Source organism: Lipophrys pholis (assembly GCF_963383615.2).
Source record: "Lipophrys pholis genome assembly, chromosome: 22".
In the NCBI taxonomy this organism is placed as follows: Eukaryota; Metazoa; Chordata; class Actinopteri; order Blenniiformes; family Blenniidae; genus Lipophrys; species Lipophrys pholis.
The window spans coordinates 15,743,364-15,760,248 of record NC_137644.1 but is presented as its reverse complement, the minus strand read 5'-3'; the positions used below and the strand labels follow the sequence as shown (position 1 = coordinate 15,760,248).

At 44.2% G+C, this 16,885-nt stretch overlaps 1 protein-coding gene across 2 annotated transcripts in view; it reads left to right on the top strand.

Moving 5' to 3' along the window:
• wnt5b (wingless-type MMTV integration site family, member 5b) overlaps positions 1-16,885 on the top strand; it is an 87,124-nt gene that overhangs the window by 62,860 nt on the left and 7,379 nt on the right. For both annotated transcript variants that reach the window (XM_080492469.1, XM_080492470.1), the window contains 4 exons: positions 10,560-10,720; positions 11,634-11,721; positions 11,930-12,089; positions 15,412-15,704. In XM_080492469.1, coding sequence (XP_080348595.1) covers positions 10,605-10,720; positions 11,634-11,721; positions 11,930-12,089; positions 15,412-15,704 — 657 coding nt within the window. In that variant the 5' untranslated portion in view covers positions 10,560-10,604. The remainder of the gene's footprint in view (positions 1-10,559; positions 10,721-11,633; positions 11,722-11,929; positions 12,090-15,411; positions 15,705-16,885) is intronic.

The window sequence follows — 16,885 nt, the reverse complement described above, 5'->3', positions numbered from 1 at the left end:
TGTGTGTGTGTGTGTGTGTGTGTGTGTGTGTGTGCATGCACGCGTGCTTGTGTGTGTGTGTGTGTGTGTGTGTGTGTGTGTGTGTCTGCATGAAATTTTCCTCCATCTCTGTTTGTCTGTGTTTGTGTAGGGAAGCATGAAGGTGGAACTCGGTTTATTTGCAAACGTACAAATTACACCGGGCAGTTTTCTGATATGGACATACATGTGGCGTGCGGTTCAAGATCCCCTCAGTCAAGCTCAAGGCAAGTGTGAGACGAGGACACGACAACTGAGACCTCTCGCAGGACCGGGCATAATCCAAGGATTAGACCCGCGTCTGTTCGATAAGTTTTTCACTCTGGTATTTGGCTCAGGATTCACCCTGGACCAAATGCATTACTTATTTTTTTTGTACAACAAATAACACAAGTGAGCAGTGACAACTGTCCAAAAATGAAGTCCAAAAGAATCTATCAAAGAAATCGTGTTTTTAAAGTTTTTACAGTTGATGAAGACGTCTTAAAATCTTATTGCACTTTATTTGAATTTGCCTTAAAATCTGCATTTTATCTTTTAAATTTTGTCTATGGAAATCTGCACTATGTCACTTTAACTACTGTATTCTGTTAATTGCTTCAAATCAGTTTTATATGTTTTAAATCTAATGATGCGACGTGTGCTGAGGACCTCTTGGCCAGGTCACCCTTGTAAAAGTGATCTTGATCTCAATCTACCTGGTTAGATAAAGGTCAAACGGAAAAAAAAAAAAGTCTTATTCTCCTGGGATTTGGTAGTTTTATAGTTGAGAGTTACCGTGATAACAATCCAACTTTGCATTAACATGCGTTCCAGGTGATCAGGTCACATGTGGCGAGTCCTGGGTCTCCTGTGTTCGGCTGAACAAACAGTGGAAACTTCAGTCGTTGCGTTGTCACTTCACTTGCAGCAGTAGGCTAATATGCTGGCTGCTTCGGGCCGTCATTCTATAAGCGATTTTACAGCCTCTCTCGAGCTATAAAGTGGAGAAGATCTGTGCTGTAAGCGGTGCATGGCTCTTGTAGGAAACAGCTGTGTGCATTTGAATAATCTGTGTGCTTGAGAGAGCCGGCGTGTGGCTGCACTAGTGTTCAGAGTCGCCAGTGGCAGAATTAAGAGATGCGAAGTGGCAGTAAATATACAGTTTCAGCTGCATTTACTTGCAAATGGATGCTGCAGCGCCTCAAGTCACAAAACCGGACTCCGGGTCTTGCTTTTCCCCCCGATGAGTGAGCAAAAGAGACAAAGTCTTTCCGAACAGAGTGTGTGTTAAGGACGGGGTCTTTAGGAGGGTCTGTTAGTCGTCACGCTACTAGTCCACCTTTATTCCTTAAGCCTCCAGACAGCAATCAGGAGATAAAGGAGCAGATGTGATCTCAATATCTAATACTACACCTCCTTTCTTGGAAGATAAAAGTGCGACTTTTTGATTTGTGAATTTTTATATTTACTGTCATCTCATATGAGTGATATGAATGATAAAGCTGCCTCGGGCCATTTTTCTACTCCTCATATCTCTTGAAAAGCTGCAAACACCTGAACTACTTACTTTATTGTAATCTGACCAAAAATGTACCTTTTGATATTACTTCACTACGACTATTCACTATTATGACACGTTGTGCCTGGTAACCCTATTGTCTGAATTGTAAACTTAATAATGATGCCACCTGAAAGCCAAATTGTCTTTAATTAATGAAAATGTTCACATTGTATGTGTTTATGGAGGAGGTGTGAACTACATTGCATTAAGAATTTTTTACATTGGCCGGTCTTTTTTCAAACTTTCCTGCTCAAAAAGTATTAACCCTACTGAAAGAATAAATAAACATTCAGCAGATGACTCACAGTGGCTGTCTCGGCTGCCAAGCAGACTTTATACTCTGTGTTCTCACAGAAATACCCAATTTTATATAACCAAAGATATTTATGTCCAGATTTAGACCACACTAATCTTATTAATCTTGCATTCTTTTGGTAAGTCACCATGCCGTTTTCTCAAAACATGGAGCTTGGAGTCTTACGTTCATGTTGTACGGTAGGGCAAATTATAATATTCAAAAACATGACAGTCATACGTGTAAAAGAGTGATTGCTGGATATGTGGTGTAATTTCCTAATCAACGCCAAATGTATGTGTACATGTCAGACTTATTTATCTTTATTAACCAAAACCAACTTGTAAGTATTTCATCTACGATTAAAATTATTATTAGTGTTTAAATATAACACCAGAACAAATATAAGCAGCTCAGGAAATAAGAAGAAAAAACAGGAGAACGCTCCTGAAAAGGAATCATCGGGGAGCACAGACACTGGGAAAACGCATGTTCTGTAAAGGAAAGTTACTCCAAAAGCATGTCACCACTCAGTAATTCATTTAATTTTAGGGTGAAGCAATAAATTTGGTTCAGGTCAGGGTAACGCTCAGAGCTTGGCAGGGATCGCTGGAGGTCCGTGTTAGGAGAAGGCTCCGGAAAATAAGTGTGGGCTAATGCAGTATGCTCTTAAGTGATGGAAGCGTGACTCCGTGTGTGTGTGGGTGTGTGTGTGAGTGTGTGTGTGTGTGTGTGTGTGTGTGTGTGTGTGTGTGTGTGTGTGTGTGTGTGTGTGTGTGTGTGTGTGTGTGTGTGTGTGTGTGTGTGTGTGTGTGTGTGTGTGTGTTTTATCTGACCTGGCACAGAACAAGGCTTCCCTGGGATTTACAGGCCAGATGAATCAATCTAGAGACAAGCAGTAAATCAGGCCAGACCAGCTGAGACTTGCCGCCCCATCCACTAATGAACATGTGGAAGTTGCTCGGTTACACACCGCGGCTGTGTGGAGGCTCCTACTGTATGGCTGCATGTGCAGATTTCAGCGTCGCATAGCGGAAAAAAACAAAACAGATTAATCGTGAGACTTCTAAGTACTTCATACCTCCAGACCTCCTCTGGAAGTGTATCCCGGCACGTCCATGTTTGCGCTTTTCGAATGGGCATGTTTGAGTGTATTCCTTTGCGTGTGTTAATTTCTCCCGGGAAGGGATCAGGAGACCAAGAGCAGTTTGTGACTTCGGGGCGAGAGGGGATCGGGGGGTTATCACGCAGCCTCAGTGGCTTCTCCCTGGGCTTCCTGATCAGGGATTCAGCCTCTCCCGGGCTTCCAGCGCCAAACAAGGCCAGCAAGTGCTCTTTAAGCTCTGCCGCTTCCACCGAGACGCTATAAATTAGTTGGTCGCAACTGATTTATTAGTATTTATGTAAGAAACTTAATATGAAAGTGGCATTAGAATCCAGAGCGTTTCGTCTGTTATAAAATCAGCCCACCAGAGTTAGCTCACAGGAAGCTTCCACAATGCTCTATATTGGTTCCCACCCTATTTTCCCTAGAGCCCCCTGCCCTAAATAATTTAAAAAGATGGCTGTGGACATCCTCTCCTATCTCTGGTTTGTCACAGTGTTACAGTGAAGCCAAACTCTGGTAGATGCACCACTCTCATGGACAGAATCTTTAAAAATGGAAACAAAGGGAAGTTTCCATGCTCCTCTGTTGATAATAGAACGCAAGTGTTTTTGTGTGAAAACGGAAAACCTCTGTTGTGTTTTGAGGTGCTAGAAGTCACTGAAACACAACTTTTTGCAAATGGCGCCGACTCTTCTCCGTGTAAACAAGGGTAAATGCTATTTTTTGCTCTAATGGTCATACCATCCAGAGTGGTATGACTCCCGGTCCTTCTTCTCCTGGGTCTTGGTAGGTTTATAGTCGTATGAATGTCTGTGTATTTGTCATTCTTAATGTTTATAGCATATTGTTGTCTGTGCATGTGTGTGTGTGGTTCAGCGTTTCTGCCATTTTCATGTCAACGGACGTCGTTTTTAAAACATCACCATGTAAACGTGAAACTTTTCGGAAACTAAAACGCAAAAAATTATGCATTTTTCACATTTTTCACCTCAATTATGACGGTTGGAAACCACATGACTTTCCCAAAATCAAAATGTAAGATTTCACTTACCTGAACAAGTTTAATTTGAATTATCTACATGCGTTCGTTTTAATTTCTCAACAAACTATTTAGGCGTTACACAAGGGGAATGTTCTCTTAAGCAAATTGTAATGAGAATATGAACAACAAATCAGTGAAACCAAAGATAAATAAACCGTGTGTGCGTTCGTGTGTCTGCACACATCATCACATTTACTGCAAAAAGAAACAACTTTTCGAGATTGTTGAAGGGAAGAATCTGAGGTGAGAGAGAGAGAGAGGAACAAACATGGCAATCTGCGTTTTAGTCTGACAAGAGAAAAAGAGATGCGTGAGAAATTGAGAGAGAAAGAAGTGAAGAGCTTTGCGGTGAAGTGACAGAACAAAGCAGAGGGATGCAGGGAAACAGATGGCGGTGCAGAGCAGAGAGAAGTGTGAGAACGAGGGGAAAGGAGACGTCAAAAGACTGAGGTAGGTGTAGTATAGAGAAGATATATTTAGAGGAAAGAAGGAGCGAGAGAAAAGAGAGAGAGAGAGAGTTTTAGCCTCCCAGCTAGAGGCATGACTCATCTTCTGCCAGCTGACAGAAGGATGGATGGAGACAAGAAGGGGTGGAGGGAGATGGACAGAGTCAGGGCGAGAGAGATGGAGCGAGGGAGGGAGACGAGGGGAGCGTGACGAAGAAGGGAGGCAGAATGAGGGGAAGGGGTGGCAGAAGGTAAAGAGAGAGGGGAGGGCGGGCGGGTGGGAAGGAGTGATGAAGGGGGAAAAAAGGAATAGAAGCGGACGGGCTTCCACCAGCCGTCGTACATGCAAGCGCACATGTATCCAGAAAAGAAAAGAAAAAAACAAAGAGACAGATATAAAGCCCAAGGCCTTTTTAAAGTCCATCTCAGCTGCTTCCAAATCCCTGGAGGGGCGAGAGAGCGAGAGAGAGAGAGAGAGAGAGAGAGAGAGAGGGAGGAAGGGGGAAGCTATAAATTTTTGCAGCCGGCCGAATTTGGCAGCTTGACACCATGCACGTTTGTGTGTGTGTGTGTGTGTGTGTGTGTGTGTGTGTGTGTGTGTGTGTGTGTGTGTGTGTGTGTGTGTGTGTGTTGTGTGTGTGTGTGTGTGTGTGTGTGGGTGTGTGTGCGTGTGTGTGTGTTGGAAGACGACCAGACGTGAAGAGGATGAGAGAGAAACGTAGGATGACGAGAGAAAAGCGAGGAAGAACGGTGAATTAATTTAAGAGAACTGGCCAGGTTTGGTTCTCCGCTGAGAGGTGGATGACCCCCCCCCCCCCCCCCCAAAAAAAAAACAAAACAACAACAAACAAACAAAAGAAAACCCTTTGCATTAAGACTCCCTGCTCCAGTAATATGACAGGTCGTGGTTCAACGATACTTCATTTCACCCAGGAGGTCGGAGAAAGAGCGCGGCAGTGCAGCAGGTGGAAAGCAGACAGGAGGTGAAGCACTCGGGGTCAGCAGGTCAAAGCCATCCACCTTCAAGAGAGGACGGCAACGAGCAAAAGACGGGAAACGGAACTGGGGGAAGAGCTGAGGAGTAAAATTCCCTGGATTAAGAACGTGTTGCAGGAGGACAGGGTGATGCTGGACGAGGTGGTTTAGGGAGGAGGGGTTCACATGAGGCCTCCTTCACACTGCATTCTGAGCTTTGACTCACAGTGACTCGTCTCCGACCCGTGAAAACGCCAAATCGCCTCGTTCGTATGTGGCACCAATTCAGATATTTCTTCGACATGCGACTGCTTTCGTCACTGACGTGTGACTGACGTCACGGAAAAACGCCGGAGGAAGCGGCTCCGCCAGAATGTTAAAAGCTGTTAAAATCCTTTAAAAGCCGTGCGCTCTTTTTACCTCTTTCTCCTTCTTCTCTTCCGCGTCATGTTGTCTAGATTTTGTCGGCTCGTATTTAACAAACCCCTTGAAAATGGATCGACACGCTGACCAGCGTTGCCAGATATGGCGGTATCCCCCAATTGGGGAGCCACACTCTCTTACCTTTTAACTTTGTGTGTGTTTATGGCGTGTCCTTTATTGTACGTATAATAGTTTTAACATGATTCCTACACAGGCTGAGATTTGGGCTGGTGTTTTATCGAGGTGTGTGGGTTTTTTACTTTGCTTGGGCTGGAAACAGTGAGTCACATCTGGCAACCCTGGCGCTGACTGGCGTGCCATGCGTTAATAGCGTGACTTCACGTCGCCTTCTGCGTTCTGGGGCCCGAAAACATCTGGTGTGATCACGTTCACACGGCAGTTCAAGTTTGAAATGATCGCGCAAAAATAAATAAATAAATAAAATCGGATCCCAGCAAAACATCGGAATTGAGCATCAAGACCCGCGGTGTGAACGGAGCCTTATACACTTATTTTCAATAAAACACTTTTCTGATTCGATTCAATCGGTTGGTTTTTTTTCTCTAATCAAGTCTTCCTGTCGGTCGGCCGCCGTCGTGTCCGCTGCGATTGGCGGTTCCACGTCGCCACAAAACCAAATACGAGCGAGTTTGTGGCGTGCGGGCCGCGTTGGCAGCGGCACTTTTCACTGTGTTGTCGAAGGAGTGATTTATTAGAGATACAGCCTGCAGCTCACTGCAGAGGTGGAGGCGGGACCGGCCTCTGCCAGCCGGCCGACTGCAGGAAGTGAAGTCTGGGGCGATAAAAGCTTCATCATTCTCATCAAGTCCCCTCAACAAATAGGAAACACTAAACAAACGAGAAAAGAACATTTCGGTTCTTCCCATGTAGGTAAGAAACACCCAAGCAGCTTCTCGGCTGCTGTGTACAGTGGTGATAAAGTCAGTTGACTTTTATATCTGGAGGATTTAGGGCTTCAGTCTCGATTCAATGTGGTTTATTTAACGATTTCCTCCATGTTTTTCGTTGTAGCGGACTGATTTATATCACTGCATCCTCATTAATAATTAAGAGAAAGCTTTAAAAAAATAAATAAATACTTGTTTTGTATCAAAGTTGCTGAACTAAAAGAGGAAGCTGAAGGGCACATTTTAATACACACACGCACACACACACACACACAAAAGGTGGAAACTTGAATACAGCCTGTATTTCTGAGCGCTAAAACAAAGACCGGTCAGGTATTAGACGTAGTCTCTCTTCCCCGTTCTGCCCTCCAACTACACAGCAATCAATTTGCAAGTGACTGTCAATTTTTTTTATTATTATTATTTATCATTTTTGGCATGAGCAGCTTCCAGCGATCGGCTCCTGCTCCGGCAGCCGACTGCAGCTCTTCCCTGCAGCAGAGCGCTGGCTGCTTGTCTCGCTCCAGTCTGGCACTGGAGGCAATAAAAAAGTGAGGCTGTTGTTAATCCAGAGAGGAGCCGCCGACTTTCTCAGGCATTGCTCCCTGTTGCATGGCTATTGCTCATATCCTCCAGAGACAGGTCCCCTCTCTCTATCTCTATCTCTTTCTCTCGCTTTCTCTCCTCTCCTCTGTTTCTGTCTGCATATATCCTTTACTTGGACACTCCCTCTCTCTCTCTCTCTCTCTCTCTCTCTCTCTCTCTCTCTCTCTCTCTCTCTCACTCTATTTACCCTCCTGTTTCTCCCTTTCTTTATCTCACTTTAGTCCAAGTTTTGTGTCTTTGCCCTCACCCAGCCCCGGCTCCCTTCCCTCCCTCCTCGCCTCTGGTTGTGGTGTGCACCGTGGCTGAACTGCGCCTCCTTGTGTCTCGACAGAAACATCACAAGCTCGCAGGAAAGTCAGCAGAATAAATGCAGATCTTAGTTGTGAAGTTTGACTGAAGCTCGAGGTTAGTTTTACCGATAATGACACAAACTGACCCGTTTTCCTCTTTTGGCTGTTATATAAGCTTTTTATTTTTCCCACTCATTGTGTCACTTATTTTATTTCAGAAGTTAATTATACTGACTGATCCGAATCCGTCTTATAAATACTACTAATCTGCTACTTCAGCATGACTTGCTTTCTGCAAAACCACGCACTCACTCGTATATATATATATATATATATATATATATATATATATATATATATATATATATAATTTTATCCATGCGGCTCTCAAACTGCTGTTTTTGAAAATATTTTCTTTAAAGTGGAGCACTTTTCAAGGTGACCGGATATTTTAGTAGAGGTTGATCAAACTGAGGCATCTTGAGAAAAAGTTTTTTTAACTGTCAACTACCTGGGGTCAATAAAGTGCGTCTATTCTATTCTACCGGAGGAGGGCGCTGTTGCCATTTCGACCAACCCACACATGAGCGTGTGAGGTGAGCCAATACACTTGAGAAGACCGAAGCATAAGTGGCAAAACCAGAAGAGAGAATCTGAAGCATCTTGAACAAGTTTATTGTTCCTTCTCTGATCCTCACACTGGATCCTTGGTTGGACCAGTTCTTGTATCATAATTGACTTTCTGTTGTCATCTATTGTTCCAGTGTGTATTCACGTGCTCAGGCTGGCTGACTGCCACGCACACAACATGCAGCAGAATATCAATTGGATGTATATTGAGAGCAGCCCAGTGTGTGTGTGTGTGTGTGTGTGTGTGTGTGTGTGTGTGTGTGTGCGTGTGTGTGTGTGTGCGTGTGTGTGTGTGTGTGTGTGTGTGTGTGTGTGTGTGTGTGTGTGTGTGTGTGTGTGTGTGTGTGTGTGTGGTGAGGTTAGGGCCCCTGAGATGAAAGGTGTGCCTCTATTGTCATGCAAACAAGGAGGACCTCCAACTATCCACTGTGAAAGACTCATATAGGAACTATTTTGTTGATGGTTGGACAGAAGTGTGCAGTTATGATAAGTCCACCAAATGTTCCAAAGATTTTAAAGCGTGTTTTTTTTTTTGCGCATAATTCATGATTATTTTTATTCCCCCTCTGTTGGTGGTTTAATAAAGCTCGATATGAATGAAACGTAATGAAACCATCCAGTCTTCCTGTTGCTTCGCCTCCTTTCAGAAGCAGTGAGTCAGATCAAAAGAAGCAGCTCCTCTGCAGGTTCACCGCAGTTTGCTTTTGACCGGGTTATGAGTTGCGGAGAGCTTCGCTCCAACACGCCCTTTCTTTACCTCAGGACTCCTGACCGCCTCTGACCAAGTGTGTGTGTGTGTGTGTGTGTGTGTGTGTGTGTGTGTGTGTGTGTGTGTGTGTGTGTGTGTGTGTGTGCGTGTGTGTGTGTGCGTGTGTGTGTGTGCGTGTGTGTGTAGTGTGTCGTCCTTTCTTCTCGCAGACCAAAAGCACAGAGAGGATTAGGCGCTTTCGACGCACTCACCTTTTATTCAAACAAATTATTCACTTCAGCTCATAAAGGGAATCTGACCCACGTGAACTTTGTAAAAGTTGATTGAGGTCCTCCAAAACTTTTAACCCCCCCCCCCCCCCACCTACCCCATCACTCACTCTTTTTTCCCCCTCTTTTCTCATAAAATACAAAAGTGCATAACTATTATGGAGCCGAGGGCTGATGTACAATGTTTAGAAACACAAAGGCAACAAAAGCTACTACGTTTTAGTGTCAATAACTCATATGTCTTTTTGTTGTTGTTTAAATAACCCTTTTTTTTTTAAAAATATAAATGTTGTTTAAAAATCCAGCTAATTGGCTGTGATAATTTAGTGTCTGCCTCAGTGAACAAAACACTTTATACTTTTTTTGAGTACATTTCAGAACCTATACTTTTATTTTATTTAGGTTCTCAAGGAAGTGCAAAAATAACAAGTCACATAAACAATCCAGCTTTGTTATACATTGAATTTCTGAAACATTACAGGTGAATTTATCTTTGTTTCAATGATCATTGTTGATGCTGGTGTCAAACTGCCCCTCTGATCCGTTCCCACATGGACACGCGTGCGTAAAGCTTGGAGGAAGGGACAGGGCGCGCAAAAGGGGTGTGGGGGTGTTTTGAGGTGAATCGGGGGTGAGAAAAGGAGGAGTGTGTATACCAGGGACAGAGAGGGTGTGTGTGTGTGTGTTGTGTTGGAGAGAGATAGTGGTAAAGTGAGGTGAGAGAGGGAAGGAGCGCTCGCTCTGCTGCTTAATGCTGCTTTTGATTGCCTTATTCATCTTTTTGTCGAGGCAACAAGTGGATCGCACTTTTCACTTTTTGGATTTGTTTTGATTAATTCATTTCAGGAAACTGGAAGAAAACTGCTGAATTGCATCGCTCTTTGCGTGAAAGCCAACTTTTTGCCAAACCATTTTACGCAAACCTTTGACTTGGATTTAAAGTGGATTTTGGGATTTAAAAAAAAACAAAAACATTTTAATTCTCATAAATTCTAGAAGCGCAACTCCGGGCCAATTGTCGACTTCCATCTACATCGAAGCTACTTCGGATTACAAACTTCCCCACTGATTTTCTTTATTTAATGGCAGTGGTTTGTTGGATGTGGTTTTAAGAGAAAAACAGAGAACAGAGTGAAGACTTTTAAGGACAGACTGGGCCAGGAAAAGAGAAGCACGTGAGCTGGACTACAGGATCCTGTGGCATCGCCATCACTCTCAGTCCCCCCCCCCCCCCCCCAAAAAAAACCCAAGACTGACCAGGACGCGTCTCCATTCTCCTCCTCTGTCTCACCCGCAGAGCACTTTCTCCGGGCCCGGCTGTGTGGCGGAGACGCGGCGGACCATGGACAACAGATCTGTCCGGAGGGGACGAACCGGTGCGGTCCGACATCTGCTGTTGGCAGCCGCCGTACTGGCCTGCAACTCCCAGCTGCTGCTGGTGGATGCCAACTCATGGTGGTGAGTAGCCTACTGACTTCTAAATTGAAATATATGAACATGAACGCAATAACGTCGTGAAATTATTGTTACCAAACTTGGTGGCTATACCAACAAAGATAAAAAACAAAACTATATTTAAAACACCATTAAAAAATAAAAAATACGCGCTTTACGCACCTTTTACGCACAGCCCAGCGTTTATGCTTACCAACATATTTCGTTCTTGTTTTTCCTGTTTAACCAACAAAATGACAAATGGAAAGTTTTGAGCCATGGCCTCTCTCTGTGTCGCCTCTTGTGTGTGTGTGTGTGTGTGTGTGCGTGTGTGTGTTTTGGGGGTTCGTTTTGCATCGTGCCGCGACGTTCCAGTCGTGTGGTGGGACACTAACAGTGAATGGAACAAATGTGAAGGCTCTGTCACAATATTTACACTGGCTGAGCCCCAAATGGCATTGCATGGCGTGCTGCTGCCGTGCCCATACAATTAGCCACACTTTATTCTTGACTTACATAAACTCCAGTGCGCCGCTTGGTTGCATGCGGGCCTGTGCAGAAGGATGCTTTTGGATTTCCCCAGCCAGTCCAGTTTGGAGGATAGTGAGTTTCAGCTGCCTGTGTGTATAAAATCAGCTCTAGTTCCAGAGCAACAAGTGAAGACAATCATTTTAGAGTCTAATCAGGGCCTTTTATGACAAAGGTTACTAATTCCATCATTAGAAACAGCAGACAATGCGATTTTCTAAAGTTTCTGCAGTGTTTTTCCACAAAAGAAGCTCATTTATCTGCAATTATTCGTCAAATATATCAATAAATTGCTGCTTTTCCTCCTCAGCTGTTCTGTTTCATCACTAAATCCTCACAGACCTTTAGAGCTTGAGCAGATCCATTTTATATGTGAAACTTCTGACCAAATACGGCCTCTGTTTTTCAGGTCACTGGGTCTGATGCCAATTCAGCGGCCGGAGATGTACATTATCGGGGCTCAGCCTCTCTGCAGTCAGCTTTCTGGTCTTTCCCAGGTACGTCTGTGAGAAACACACATGATGCTTCAATGAGAGAAATGCTCATTGCACCATATTCTACAGAATTAATCAAATAAACACATTTTGACGGTAACAGCTCAGTGTTGCATGTTGCATGATTTTATTTCTTTGTACGTGGCTTCCCTGTGATCTCTGAAATATCACGCCACTGACAGACTTTGCGCTCCTTCTGTGTGGTCTGCAGGGTCAGAGGAAGCTCTGCCAACTCTACCAGGACCACATGAGTTACATTGGAGACGGAGCCAAGACGGGCATCAAGGAGTGCCAGTATCAGTTCAGACAGAGGAGATGGAACTGCAGCACCGTGGACAACACGTCTGTGTTTGGACGAGTCATGCAGATTGGTGAGATTACAATTTAGTATCAGCAAAGTCAGTTATAAACTACTGATGAAGTTGTTCTGTTTTGACTGAAAAATCACATTATTTTCAGATTTACAATTTTTTTAATATATAATTCTGTCACTCTTAAGAAGTTGTTGCTCTTGGTTTGTCATGCGATTGTTTGTGTGTGTGTCAGCTCATGTAAATACTAATTGCAGTTTTGAAGACATATAATATTGTTACTCCGGCAAGAATGAAGCATGCAAAAGCTGAGCGGGATTCATATCAGCAGCAATGCCTGTGTTTCTGGCCGGTCTTGAATTAGATGGAAATTACAGGTTATGGGAGAAAAACAGAGCAATATCATTTAACTTGACATTCATTGTAACGCAGCAAAGTGGCCTTAAATACACAAACTGTGTGCAAAATTGGTATTTTTAATTCGGCCACTCAAACGTGGCACAGCTGTCAGGTCATTTTTGAATCTTTTTAGTGTACATGGTATCGTGGGCTCAGTTTCTTTGGTATGTTTTCTAATCTGTAAGAAAAAACGTGTCCATGTCAAGTTGGTGAAATTTTCATCCAATAACACAAAGAAAGTTCCACTAACAGTCTTTATTTGTGGCGGCACTTTCCAAACCAGCCAACAATCTAACTTTTGCACAACTGTGTACATATAAAGGCTTTTTTTTTTACATTGCACTGACAAATATGTCTTTTCTAGTGTTGTCACATAAATTATAGCAGCTTTGCTCTTAATTAAAGCAGCAAAACTCTCATCCTCTATACCAGAAGGCCACGATTTCAGTAGGTGTATCTACTGCAGGAAATCATGCAAATTATAGGAGTTGATGTTATTAAAAGTATTGACTTTTTTTGTCTTTAGTTGTAACCAACATGCATTCCCTTAATAATTGTATTTCACCTTGAAATAACTCAGTAATACAGTTATTCTGTTTGATTTTAAGGATAGCTGCCAAAACTTCCAAATATGTGCTGAATGACCATCATCCTACCTTAACCTGTGAAACCAACAACTTATAAATATTTCATTAGTTGTATAAGATTATAAGGACAAGAGCCGCGTGTGGTCCGCGTGCCTCGGTTGAGTTTGAATCTCAAATTTGCATCTTTCTTTGTATGCTTTCATTTTGCGCGTTTTTATTGGATGTAGAGCACATTTTGACCTACTACGACTGGCTGCATGTTTAACAATACATTTCTATTCATTAATATAATCCAAGATGAAGATTTTACCAAAAATAAAGAACGCTGACAGTGAGAGTTACGATGAAACACACGGCGTAACAGTTCACTTCAATCCCGCGCGCGCTCCGGAACTGCGCAAAAACAAATTAGTCGAGTCCAAATAACGGAAAGAGGAAAACCATTTCTGACAGAAACGGCGCTTCTGATCCACCAAACTCGACGAGCAGGAGCCGATATACGCGCGATCCGTCTCCTGTAAGGTGAACAAACATACTCGGGATCGATATCTTGTGCGCGTAATTCCCAGCAGGCGATGTGGGAAACGTCTCATCAACAAGTAAGTGTCAAATCCGCTGCGGGCAGTCAGGCGAGGTGTTTGCTGCTCTTTTCTGTCTCCATCGCTCTCGGCCTGCCTGTCTATTGACCCTCGGTCTAGCTTCACGTTTATATGGAGGTGTTAGACGCTCCATTGTCCCGCGACTCTTCTTTTGAAATGCGCTGATGAGCTGACACCGAGCCGGCAGATCCGGACCTGCTATTTGAAGTCGAGGCTCCGCAGTCTAATAAAACCATCGCGCTCGCGCTCTCTCTCTCTCTCTCTCTCTCTCTCTCTCTCTCTCTCTCTCTCTCTCTCTCTCTCTCTCTCTCTCTCCCCTCCAGTGTGATAGATGATAAAATAAAAGAATGAAGAATGAGTCTCTTAACCCCCTTCATGGGAAATCATATAAATATTTGTCAGACACAAAGTGAGACTGAAGGATAATTCAAGCCTTTAAGTGCAACTGAGCTCCAGTGTATTTCTATAGCACTGCTAAAAAAAAAAGTCTTGTACGTAAAGATATTAATGTAAATAAAACAACCTTATGGGACCAAAATCACACATATTTGACAATTTCTCGCTTGCAGTTCATTAGTTTTCAGTTATTTATTTCTTTGGTGGAACCCAGATTCCCTCTAAGATATAAGTTGGTGTTTAAAATGTTTTAAATTGGAAATTCACTGAGAAATTCTTTAAAATGTTGCCCACATCCTATTGAGACCCGCTGTGTTGCCATATATTACATTATTTGCTGTATTTGAATGTATGTTCAAGAATAAAGGGGAAGAAATGAAGATGTTAGCTAATACATTAATAAATTGATAAATTTGTCAACTATGGTATTTGCAATACCACAGCAATATTATAGGATCAATATAAGCCAGAATGCAATACTCATCACTTTAATTTCTCTGCAACTTGTTGAAAAAGGGACAGATTGTTTTAAAGGAGCAGCAAACTGTTGGCGCCTCGAATGAAATGATTCCAATTCATTTAAAGTAAATGAAAATAATGTGAGATGGCTGAAATGCGCAGCGACGTCCGGCCCACTGTAAATATTGAGCACAGAATGTTGCACTGCAACGTGTTAAAAGAAAGCGTGAGTAATCTTGATAAATGCAGCATCAAACACAGGACCAGCTTGGTTCTTCATATGTAAATTCTGGAGTTTCGGGGCACTCAACATCCCACCTGTCACTGTCACGTCGTTTTCACTTGTTTGCATGTTGTAAGGGTTTGTGTATTACCTCGGAGAGAAGCTGGGTTGTGTATTCCACGTTGTAAAAATGGTGTTGATCAACAGACTGGCTGGAAATCCTCAAAGTGAACCGGCCTGTTAGACGTCAGGCTGCCACGATGAGCGACGACCGCGTCGGGAGGGAAACAGTGAAATCAGCTGCATTCAGTCGATGTTTGTGGTGATTTGACCCTTTAGACGTGACCGTGACGTGTAGGACGGAGACAATGTGTGCCAGCATGACGTTAGTTGGACTTTTGCACGTGTGAGAGCTGATGTGTTTCCATGGTGAACTGCTGCTCATGCTTACATCACTGAGCAGGTATATGAAGCTGTTGAGCTTAACCAGGTCCGAGTTCAGAGCCTAAAGTCACGTCTGTTGTTTATTGTTGGGTCAAAGAGGGTGTCAGCGCTGTGCAAGAGGGGGGTAGTCCTGTGCAGTTTCCTGTCAGTCAGTTGGTTGGAGTGTGTATGTTTGTACCTTCACTGACGATGAACTATAAAGGCGACGCGTCCGATCGTCGGTGTAAATTCAGATATGCAGTTTAGTTGATTCAGTGCTCGCTCTCCCCCGCCAGGCTCCAGGGAGACATCCTTCACCTACGCCATCAGTGCGGCCGGCGTGGTCAACGCCATCAGCCGGGCGTGCCGCGAGGGCGAGCTCTCCACCTGCGGCTGCAGCCGCGCCGCCCGGCCGAGAGACCTGCCGCGGGACTGGCTGTGGGGCGGCTGCGGAGACAACGTGCACTACGGTTACCGGTTCGCCCGGGAGTTCGTCGACGCCCGGGAGAGGGAGAAGAACTACCCCCGGGGCTCCCCCGAGCACGCCCGGACCCTGATGAACCTGCACAACAATGAAGCAGGGAGACAGGTAGGAGGACCGAGACGTACTCTTGTCCCACTGATAACAGAGTTGGTGTTTTTATACTTTAATGAATAGAAAGTTCAAGTTGAAGGAAGTGAAAGTCAAGTGAATAAAATATGCATACGCGGTTCTCAGCCCGGCACTAAATCTGTCCTCCTGTCGGGAATCCGGCCCCGCGCTGCCCGACCGGGCAGAATATAGTGTGGGTGTGTGTTGGTTATTTATTGGGAGGGTCCAAATGGTGTAACTGCTAACGCCCTTGGAGCCTGGCTGGGTCACTGGGTCACATTGCACATTCCTGCAGAGTAACACACAGGCACACGCACAAACACACATAAAAAAAAAAGCGGAGACACAATGGACGGTCACATGTTTACCTTTTTATAATTCAACGTGTTGGAGTACGATGAGTCTCGAGAGGAAAAAGATGAAAAGGCCGAGATTCCGTATATGAAATGTTTTCTCTAACCGAACTGCTGATTACCATGCAAAGACAATTAGAAAGTCCACAAATGATATATGAAGTTAAAATTGTTGGGACATGTTCTCAGGCACACACACACACACACACACACACACACACACACACACACACACACACACACACACACACACACACACACACACACACACACACACACACACACACACACACACACACACGCACTTTTCTCGTAAAAAGTCCATTTGGCCGTTCTGGTACATGTTGGATCAGGAGAATGTGTTTATGTTCAGCCAGAGAAGCTTTGTTTAAGCTGTTTACAAGACAGAGACGCTGCATGTGGGTTTTCGTCGGGGTGTGCACAGCGCAGCTCAGTCTGATTTGTGCGAGAGACAGTGAGCCGCCCGGGTGTGTGTGTGTGTGTGTGTGTGTGTGTGTGTGTGTGTGTGTGTGTGTGTGTGTGTGTGTGTGTGTGTGTGTGTGTGTTCGTGCGCACCACAGGTCAAAGGTGATGGTCTGGAGAGGTTGTGTTTCTGGTGAGGGTCCCATTGGGGCTATATGAGCGTGTATGAGACAAAGATCTACTGCTGCTGCAGCTTTGTATTAACACACACACACACACACACACACACACACACACACACACACACACACACACACACACACACACACACACACACACACACACACACACACACACGCACGCACACACGCAATCTAAATGCCTTTACCTCCTGTCTCCTGT